Raw genomic sequence first — 11,500 nt, forward strand, 5'->3', positions numbered from 1 at the left:
CTGAATGGGTGCAGGCATTTTCAACCCTTTCAGCATTCACAGACGACTGAATACTTGTTCTTAATTTTCTTCTACAGTCTTTCGCCATGGCAGCTCTGTCCTCATTCATTCAAACAATCGACCGAGTTGGAAATAGACTCTTTTCAATCGGTCCAGTATGCAGTGTATCCTAGGCCTTTCGGGAGATAGGACAAGACCGGGGATATAAGACCTGAGAAGCTGTTACACTGTAATTGCAGGGTGGTTGTGAAAAGAGGTTCAGATGGAGGGATTGGTCTTCTGTGATTACCTCCCTTGACATCCTCAAGCATCACTTTCTTTCAGATGCTCAGAAAAGCAGCCACATAATCTGTTGTGTTGATCATGACATTTAGGGCATAGTTTTCTGTGAATGTGGTGTTAAGAGGAAAATTTAGAACGGAGAGACAGGAAAGCGCATGTTTTACAGTTCATGGTCTTGGCTTGATTTTTCTTATTGTCAGAAAACAATTTTAACTGTGAGGAAAAAATCATTTTGCTACTGGGTAATGATGTAAACAGAACTTTATTTGTTTTTTTGTACATTGTGTATGGATGAAAAGCAAGGTACAAAAGTAAACTTATCTAGTGAGGTAGTCCTTTTTTGCTCAACCAGATATGACTCTGATACATAACACGGATACATCTCCCTTCACCGTATCTGCCTTCACCGTATCTGCCAGGGACTACAGATGGAAATTAGCTAGCAGCTAAATCTGGTACAAAGCATCTTCTCTCTTTGTTTGAGATTAATGTATTTTGTATATGGTCCCTGATATAAATAAACTCAATAAACTAAACTAACTAAACTAAGGCTTAAGAGTATGGCACACCACACAGCGTACTCCAATAGGCTATAACTGTAACTGTGACTGACTCATGATTATTTCAGCATTTACCTGGGGAATTGTGTCATTAGACGGTGATGCCTGGAAAAATGAGCGAGTGAGTCACCGGAGTCAAAAAGACCCATACCATTGTACTTTGAAAGAGGAGAGAGCTGAGACACGGCAACTATTGTGTACTTTCCTTTTTTTGTAGGCAACTGCCAGACCTTGATGGTATTTTAATTTTAGAGAGTCTAGAGTTGTCATCTGCAACCTTAGCACATTATTTAAACTTTCATCGCATGCAAAAGGAGCATGTACACGCCTGGAATATTCATTGGCAAAATATACCGTGCTTGTGTGTAGTAAGAATTTCCCAGTGTACAAAGGCAGCAGTGTTTGTGTTGGGATTATGCCAATCACCCTTGGCTGTTGACAGAGCCAGGGATCTTCCCTAGGGTTTCCTCTCTCTAATTGCATTTGATCTCCGATTATTTCTAATTAAGCACCAAATAAAAAAAAAAATCTGATGTTTATTCAGTAAGTATAAGCATAACCAATATGCTAACTACTGTATGTGACAGTGCAGCTAATATACAGTACACAGTCTTAATTTCTCCTTTTGTGTTCGACTTCATTGCTCAGCCAAACTCCATAATTCTGCCATAAAATTGCGCTGTGAGAATAAATTCTGTTGATTGTGTGCAGTTGTTGGAATTACTTTAATGCATGCCAATAAAGGCACTTTCACAGCAAATTAGATTGCATCCATGTCCATATCTCCTCTTCCTCCCTTGCCTCTACTTCGTATGAGTAAGTAGCTCATTGAAAATATTTCCTTTTTGTTTTCTTTCTTTCCTGTGCTTGTGTTATGGCAGGCCACCACAGACCTGTATGGGAACTGCACCCTGCGGCACTCTGGAACATCAGCAGCAGCTCCAGAGGCAGCTGGTGTCTTTGCCCTGGCTCTTGAGGCTAAGTAAGTACTGCAGCACCCACAGAACTGTAATAACTGTGATTATTGATTTAGATGGATTGTCTATATTTGGTATTATCACTTCGTCTCTGCTGGAGAGTGCCACCTGGAATTGGTTAGATGAAACTGGTAATAATGTCACAAAAAAATGCTTACAACCATTAGATTTGGCTAATCCTTTATATAGCAGTATTTGACTTGAAGAACACTGTACTCATGTTAATGATTTCTAAGAACTTAAATTTCCCAGTAAGTACAACCTTGAGCTTTCTCGTCTTTCATTTCCTCTGTCTTTCTCTCTGTCTCTCTCTCTCGCTCTCTCTCTGACTGTCACTCTCTATCTATCAGAGCCTTTCTCATAATTATCTCCCTCCATATCTGAACTCCTCAAAGGCCCAAATCATTTCCTCACTCTTCACAGAATTGCTTATTTACTGCAACTGGCATTAAGGCGGGCAGGATAACTCAAATGAAAAGTGAAATAGTTGCTCTCTCGCCCACATATTACCGACTCTATGTGCTTGTGCCAGGGAAACAAATCATATTTGGACCAGTGTGTGTTCTTTATACCTCATTACAGGGCTGAAACACAAGGTTTATATTGTTAGGCTGGGCTCAGAGCTAACGTTTATGTTTTATTGATTACTGTGTGGCCCATATGCATGAAGCAGAGAAACCCTGTGCTGGATGATGAAACACACTGGAACACCCTCTCATCTTAACCTGCTGGACTGTTTGTCATGGTGTTATTTGGAAATACTTAAGCTTGTGTTGTTGATCTTAGCGACAAAATGTAACATTATGTTTTGTCTTTGAATAATCTCAACAAATATTCACACTGTGGCAAACGGCGACAGCGAAGAGGTTTCCATGTCATACATTATGAATTTATAGTCATTGTGAATTCAGTCTAATTGGGTCCTTGTGGATCAGAGAAAACTTTAAACATATGCCACTTAGGTAAACACACACCCTTGATTAGAAGAATGTGACAGATTCAAAACGTGGTAAATTACTGCTTCTCAAATCCCGGAGGTGAGCCTTTCTCCCAGATGCTTCATTTCTCACATTAAAGGCTGACAAGATTCTTCTGCTGCCATTAACTAACACCGGCAAGTGGAGTTGGGTAAAGAAACACTGTTTGCTTTGCACACACAATAATGATGTTGCTGTCAGGAGGAGCGGATGCTCGATCTGTCCGGCGGTAAATAACCCACCATGCTGTTAGAACGAGTGCAGAGCCTTTTTACTGCCCAAACACTCTTGAACCAATGCATTGGCAGGAGTCAGTGAGTCACCCAGAACAAAGCTGTCACTACACACAGCCAAGATAAGAGAGGGAGACACAGACAAAAGCTAGCATCTGCCTCAAAGCATAGAGACTATGATGTTTAGACATTTGAGAGCATATAATCAAAGCATAACCATGGATCAGGCCATATGCCATTCATTTGAGATTTACCAAGTCTGCTGAACACCTTTTTGTCCTGTGCTTTGTAATATCAGCAAGTGGATTTTTCACTATTTGCTGCCAAAATTTCAATTTTCTCCTTTCCCATGAACCTGCTATAGATGAGAGGCAGCGATAGCTTGTCAAAGTTAATGGAAAAAATGAAGGAGCATCAGTATTGCTGCCAGCCTGTAATTTCTGACTTACTGTATTCTCTCCCCTCTATCACCCTCCCCCTCCCTAATCTCCTGGCTCTGTCCTGTGGATCCTGGTGACTGTTCCTCCGCTCCAGCCCTAACCTGACATGGAGGGACATGCAGCACCTGTCTGTCTTGACCTCCAAGAGGAACCAGCTCCACGACGAGGTACACCAGTGGCGGAGGAATGGCGTGGGCCTGGAGTTCAACCACCTGTTTGGCTACGGTGTGCTGGATGCCGGGGGCATGGTGAAGATGGCCAAGGAATGGAAGACCGTCCCCGAGCGTTTCCACTGTGTGGCCGGATCCATCCAGGAGAGCCAGTGAGTGTGTGACACATAAGCATGTACATATCACATATAGTAACTCACTGTTGTGCAGAAGAGACAATACTCATCCAAGTATTGGATAAGGGCCTAATTCAACGAAATATCTGTGATGGGAGTTGCCCACTTGATCACCCTGATGACACACCTGCACTCACACACTCAACCCCATAACATTTCGATCACATGGTTATCATTCCTCTGACATATGAATTGGGCTTCTGTATAAATGCTGGCCCCTGATTAGGGCACAAGGGACTGCGAGATCACATCCTATGTATTGGTAAAGTTCTTTAAAATAATCTTCTTATATAAGGTTCTAAACATAATGTACTTCCCATGTGCTATAATGTGAGCTCCCTCTGCCAGGCCTCTGGGTAGAGTGGTGCTTTGATTACAGTCCAGCCATCTGGCCGGTGCTGTGGAGGAGATCCTCAGTCTCTGCCCTCATCTTTCACAGATGCAGCTGTCTATCTCGGGTGCTTAGGGCACCCTCCTTCTTCTCCTCTCATCCTCTCCTTGTCTTCCCACATCTGTCTCCCCATGCATCACCCTCTCCTCCTCCTCCCGTGTCTCCTCCATCTCTAACCTTGCCCTTCATTTTGCTTGCTCTTCTCTGCTTTTTAACATCTCTCGCTGTCATCCTGTCCGTACACTCACACCTCTACCTCCTCTCCTTCCTGCAATCTGTCTGTCCCCCTTTTTATTTCGCTCAAGGGCTGCCACCCTTTCATCCATCAGGTCCTGATGCTTTGAGCCTGTATCTACTCCCTTGTGTGATGCCTGGTGGTTTCACATGGCTCAACCTCTTACACACTATAATTAGAGAACCACACATGGCCCAGCACGACGTGCCCTAGCAACACTGTCAATTAGACTGACTGACAGCCGGGAAGGGATTCCATGCGGAGGTGTTATTTACTGTGTGCATGCGTGGGTCTGTGGTTACATGTGTGTACTCTATGCATGTGTGTATGAGTGTACATGTGACATGTAACCCTAACCCTAATAATAATAATAATGCTGCTAAACAAACACACACAAAAAAACACTTTACAGAGGAAAAAATGACAATAATAAATTAGTAAAAGAAATAAGAACAAAGAAATAGAAAATCTAAGTATTGTTACAGAAAGCAATTTTAAAGAAATGGGTTTTAAGGATAGATTTAAAGGACTGAAGTGATGTAGCCTCAACCTTAGCAGATTGTTACACAGTATAGGGGCTCAGAGTGAAGATCGGTCAGCGTATTTGTGTCACCATAGACACCCTCAACCCCTCATTTTACTCTCTAATCAGTGCTTCACAGACGGTGCAGTCACGGCAACACAGCGTGTGGGTGTGCATCGTGAGTGTGTGCTTGTGTGTGTGTCTGTGTGCGCACGTGCCTCCCTGGAGTACAATACCCGACAAATAAGGAGCATTCCTCGGAGTCAAATGGCTTTTCACTGCTGCCCTAGGGACATCTCATACAAATAGAGGAGAGGAATTTGCTTCTTATGCCCATTTGTTGTCACATGAGACGGTCCTTGACACTTCAGGATCGCATCGCAATAAGTGGCGTTGGTTCTTTGCTCAGACAGTGGATGAGCCTTAAAGGTCTCAAAAGAATAACCGTTAGAAGGCGTTGTGCTAAGGTTTGGGAGAGAGAAATGCAGAATGTAATATCTTTTTCAAGTTATTTTCGAGCTGTGATAAGAGTTGTGGTGCTGAGTCTGTCATTCTGTCATATTTTTCATCAGTTCAGTAGTTCCCCGGCGGCACCACAGGGCTTCTGCTGCCTCTATTGTTGCAGAGATATAATTACAACAGGCTCACCTCTGATGATAGTGTATCAGTACAGAAAAGCAATAAACACACAAACACACACGGCCGTACTCGCGCACACACTGCTCAGCATTGATCTGATAGCTGCTTTGGCAGGCTGTGGCTTACTTAGCTGGAGCAGAACTTCTCATTATCAGTGGTGCCGGCACGCGGCACCCCACCGGGCCGTGGGTTGTTTTTAATCTCCGCCGGTCCTGCCCTTCAGAGGCGTCCCCTCTCCCTGTTCTATGACCGAGTCCCGTAATTACTCTCGCACATTATCTGATGGCAACTGTGTACCTGCTGTGCAGGAAAATCATTTTGCGGGGACAAATTGAATTCTACACATATTCATATGTAGGAGAACAGTAATGCTCACAGTCACAGATTCTAACAAACCAATAAGAATAATAATAAGATGAAAGATATCTGTTAATTGCAAGTTTATAAAATTAGATTTTAGTTGTGTCTTAAGAGAAGATACAGTTTATGGACACACACACACACACACACACATACACACACACAAGCGCACACACAGAGAAACCCACTCCTTGCTTTTACACAATCTTACACTTCTTCTTTTTTACCTTTCTTTTCTTTTCTACTTCTTTTTTATCTGCCCTAGGAAGCGTTTAGGAAGTCATATTGTTAATGGAAACCATTTAGTTTTTGGTTATGTCAGACTCCTCAACATACACTGTAGGGTGTAGTTTACTGTGAAACAGTAAACATATTGATAACTCACTAAGTCAACCTTAAGCAGCTCACCACTGCACTCACCTCTGTGTACTCGGCATAATGCTCTATCAATCATATTTATAACAGAGTGCTATCCTGCATGAGTCTCTCACTCAATCTCTTTCTCCCTCTCTCTCTCTCTCTCTCTCTCTCTCTCTCTCTCTCTCTCTCTCTCTTTCTTTCTCTGTCTCCAACTCTCCCTCTAGCCTTCTCTCCACCCTCCCATTTCCTACCCCCTGTGTTAATCTGAGCAGGCAGTAATGGCACAGAGATGTGGCCTGTGCCTCTAATAATGCTATTAAGTCTGCTCACAGCCCTCGGCCAGCCCTGACCACCCCTGCCCTGCTGTGTTCTCCCTCTTTCTTTCCATCACCAAAAGGGATGGGATCAGCAGTGTGTCTCCCTAACCACAAAAGAACAACAATAGCAAGACCAACCTGCCCTTACACTCTGTTCTGGACAAATCCATTTCACCAAAAAAAAAAAAAAAAGCCCTCATTCATGCATTGAAGAAGAGCTAGATTTCAGAGGTGGTCCAATTTTTGACATGTTTTATAACTGTGATTATTAGATAAAATGGTAGGATCTGAGGTTTATTTATCCTGGTTACTAAACGCTATTTCAAAACTTTTAAATTTTAATGGTACCATTTGTCACATGCTCGTTTCAAACCCAACTGGATGCATTGTATGTAATATGCATACTCAGATATGGCTTTTTGCTTGAATAACAGCACTGTTTAGAATCATAATCAAGTGATAATCAGTTTATACAGCAAGCACAATGAATATGAGGGAATTTGTCCTATAAGTAGATATTGGCATACATGGTACATGGACAATGGACCTCACATTTAGTGCAAGGAGACATTGCAGGACATACAATAGACAGTAGACTACACATGCTACTCTATTAGTGTAGCATGAATGCACGTCCTACAATTTTGTTTATCCACATTTATCCTTTCTAATTCATAGTTGTGTGGGCCATATGGATATAAACGAGAGTTTTGCTTATTGTTATCATCATTGCACTTTAATGGGGAGTTACATTAGCTGTGGCTCGCCTCAAGGCCTCTCTGTAGAGTACCAGTCCCAGCCGTGGGAATCTTGCTCCATCACTGCACTTCAGTCTCAGAAAATTATTCATCACTAAATCATTCATATTTCCATCTCATTTGTTTTGCATTTGAATAGAGTCTAGGTATCCAGAGGGCATTATCAGTGTATAGCTCTCATATAAATGAGGGGCAGTGGAGAAGTTATTGCATGATGGACCATCACTGGTGATATTCTAATTACAATAATGTTGGTTTGATTTTGATTTTGATTGTTTTTATTATAGTGTCATACACCATACTGTCCAGCCCCAATGGGCTTAGAAGACACTGTTAAACAAAGAAGAACAATCCTGATAAATATAGAATACATATTGTCAATACATCTACAATTCACCTTCAAATTAAACTACAAATGATGAATTTCAGTATCATAATATCCAATATCTAATTTGGAATTCAGAATAAATAAGGATTCCTTAATTCTTTCCCACGCCTTAGAGATATATTTAGCAGTGTCAAAATCATATTTTCTAAACAGAAACTCAAGTCTCTGACCATCCTCAAGCTGAAATAAATTACAATGAATTAGCTTATCGCACAACTCAATTCTTAAATCATTGTATAAGGGGCAATAAAACAAAGTGAATTTCATTTTCAATCTCACCTAAGCTGCAGAGTGAACAGTCGCTTTTCCTCTGGGGTATTATTATATCATTCAGTTTCAATAGCAAAGGGTAATGTACCTTGGTATGCCATTGCCACCAAATGATGCATTTAAATGTTTTAAATGCATCATTGATTTAAATGTTCATAAATTAATATGTCAAGTGCAACTCTTTTGTTACAATGTGTTGTATTCCTGAGACCTTTTGTATGCCATGATTTTAAGTAAAGGAAAAATACTTAATGCCTAATAAAATCAAAATAAATGCATATTTTCACCTGCATTTTTGGACAATAAGCCACAATAATGAAATAAAATAAAATAAAAATATTGTAAGTGTAAGTCATCCTGTGACAGGGGTGTATGGTACCAAACAAAAATGTAATCCCAAAGAGTATTTTGGCCCCTGATTTCATGGCGAAGCAAGCAGAGATGGCACTCGTCATTGTTGTTTTGCTATGTGGGAGCAAGCTCAGAAAGAGGCTTGATTCTCTGTCAGGGTTGGTTGCTTCTATAGGCAAAATAGGTCAGGTACTTACTGGGGCATTCAAAGGAGAAGGGGGTGGGGTGTGAAGATAGACTGAGAAAGATAAAAATACTTCTCGAGCTAGTTCTGGCTCTCTTAGCTACAGGGATTCCCACAGCCCACAGATTTGGATAGCATGCTGATGACTTTCTTTTTTATTCCTTTTTTAACATTCATATTTCTCACATTAATGTTTTTCATTTCCCTCCCTCTCTCTGCCGCACCATCTTAACTCGTTTCATCTGTTTTTCCCTCTCCAGTAAAATCCAGTCTGGCAACAAGCTGGTGCTGGCCATCACCACAGACGCCTGCCAGGGGAAGGACAACTTTGTCCGCTACCTGGAGCACGTTCAGGCGGTGGTCACCGTCAACGCCAGCCGCCGGGGCGACCTCAACATCAACATGACCTCGCCCATGGGCACCAAGTCCATCCTGCTGAGCCGAAGGCCCCGTGACGACGACGCCAAGGTGGGCTTCGACAAGTGGCCCTTCATGACCACCCACACCTGGGGCGAGGACCCCCGCGGGACCTGGGTCCTGGAGGTGGGCTTCCAGGGCGAGGAGCCACAGCGCGGAGTCCTGAAGGAGTGGACCCTCATGCTGCACGGAACACAAAGTGCCCCTTATATAGACCAGATAGTGCGCGACTACCAGTCCAAACTGGCCATGTCCAAAAAGGAGGAGCTGGAGGAGGAGCTGGATGAGGCAGTGGAAAGAAGTCTGAAGAGCTTGCTGAGTAAAAACAACTAAACACCATCTGCATGTTGCCGACTCTTTCATTCTTTTTCTCTTTCTCCCTCTCTGCATCTTGCTCTACACTTTTCTGACTCTCTTTGCATCTCCTCAATTCTCTTCCTCTCTCTCTCTCTCTCTCTCTCTCTTCTTATCCTCCCTTTTGTCTACCTCTCTTTCCCCTGACTCTTTACTCTGCCTTTTGTTATGAAGTGTTTGAATTAGCCCCCCACCTACAATGAATGTTTCTTGTAATCCAATCATGATAAAAATGTAACCTTGAAATAATCTGTTCTACATAGAGAAAACAAAACTATATCAACTGGATTTCTGTCTGTTTTTTTACACTCTACGGAATTGTACATAAACAGAATATAATCCACTCTTTCATGTTCTTGCTTTAACTGCCCTGCACCTCTCTTCTGCCAACTGTTGTACAGTTTGTGACTGTAAATGATTTTCTGTGTCATTCTACTTAAAGTTTAATATCTTGCAAACAGAGCAGTGATACTTCTTTCTGTTTATATTTTTGTGACATGCACTGTTTATATAAACAAAGGAAAGGAATGTGTGATTCATTTTGCAGCCTGTGGTCCTCAGTTCATATTTCACAATCTTTGACGTATACTATAATAAATCTATTCAGCTGTTTGTTTAAGCACTTGAGTGATTTGCACCACGCTTGAACAGACTCTTGAACTAAAAGTAGCATGCAATTTTTTTGTCATTTGAATCACTTAATGAATGTGATCTGGGTTCTTGGTTTGGGAATATATTCCCTCATGTTAGGACAAGAAAATCCTTTTGAAAAGTGGAACATTAACTATTCTCTCCTTATAATAAACATGCTTTTATTAAAGGTGCTACATGTAGCATTTTAACATCAATAAATCATATCCACATTAATTTTGAGACATAATTACTCTAAACAAACAAGACCATCGGCAAGAACATTGGCAGCCTCTACACTGCGTTTTAGATTGTGTCACCAGGTTGGATTTTGAGGGAAATCTGCTGTATTTTATGGCACAAAGAGAGATTGCTTTACGGCACAAAACAAGTGGGCGCTGTTCTTTCAGCGCATACAGAGCGAGTAGCAACATCCTCTTTGCAATGCGAAGCAATGGAGTTTATGGGAAATGTAGTCTTAATTTTGAGAAACTAACACTACCTAACCTAGCACTAACAATACCACTGGCATGAGACAGAGGCTACTACTCATCTCGACCATGGTCTTGTTTGTTTGCAATAATTATACCAAGATATCACAATTACTTTGTCAATGATATATTGATGTTTAAAATGCTAAATGTAACACATTTAAGCTGGCATTGTCCTGTCGCTTTTAAGAAGCTGATGTGTTTTGATCACATGCCTTTGCCAGGGTGTCTTTCAGTCACATTTTATTCCATGTATGTTCCAGTCACACTCTGTTCTTTCTTTTGATTCACTCTTCTCTTTTCCTTGGACTATCAATATGCAAAAATATTTTGGTTTCAGACAGTACACTGTAGCTTATTTCAGCCCACAAGCATTTCTTGCTACGGCTATTTATCTCTTCAACCTCGTACAATATCTGTTGCTCACTCTCCCTTTCCTATCTCAGTTTATCTTTGTCTGTTTCTCCCTCAACTCCTCCTCTTCCTCCTCCTCCCTCCTTTCTGCAGGGAGAGTGGATTATACTAAGTGCAGAGGGCATTGTGAACTCCTTAAGGTCACATCGATGAAAAATGGATGAGTCTCTGTCTCCTCCACAGCTGCAGCACTTGAAATAACACCTCTTATGCAGGAATGAGAGAGAGTACACACATACACGCATGCCTATGTGTTTATGACTTTCAAAGCAATGTGTGCATTGCTGCTCCAGTGTTTCAACCTTAAAGCAAGCAGAATGAGGGATTAGTTGATGTTTGAATCTTTTTTTATTGTTCAATATATCAAAGCAAATTGATACACAGCAAAACTGTGCTGAGGGCAGGCAGTGGCATCCAATTGACCAAATCAACTCATAGGGGGAAAGGTGGGGTTCTAAGGCAGAGTTTAGTAGGGTGGCATAACTCAGTATTTCATCTCTTTTCTTCTGACTTTTTTATAGGTGACTTGGAGTTTCATTTCTCATTCTCCCAAGTTTTCAGACAGTAAAGGTATATGGCATGAGCATGGGTGCAAGTAGAACA

At 41.6% G+C, this 11,500-nt stretch overlaps 1 protein-coding gene across 1 annotated transcript in view; it reads left to right on the forward strand.

Moving 5' to 3' along the window:
• The window catches only part of pcsk2 (proprotein convertase subtilisin/kexin type 2), a 30,342-nt gene extending 20,467 nt beyond the window's left edge, over positions 1-9,875 (forward strand). The window contains exons 10-12 of the mRNA XM_071922030.2: positions 1,724-1,824; positions 3,564-3,791; positions 8,852-9,875. Coding sequence (XP_071778131.1) covers positions 1,724-1,824; positions 3,564-3,791; positions 8,852-9,341 — 819 coding nt within the window. The 3' untranslated portion in view covers positions 9,342-9,875. The remainder of the gene's footprint in view (positions 1-1,723; positions 1,825-3,563; positions 3,792-8,851) is intronic.
• Positions 9,876-11,500: the final 1,625 nt, after the last annotated feature.

Source organism: Centroberyx gerrardi, chromosome 15 (genome assembly GCF_048128805.1).
Source record: "Centroberyx gerrardi isolate f3 chromosome 15, fCenGer3.hap1.cur.20231027, whole genome shotgun sequence".
Taxonomy (NCBI): domain Eukaryota; kingdom Metazoa; phylum Chordata; class Actinopteri; order Beryciformes; family Berycidae; genus Centroberyx; species Centroberyx gerrardi.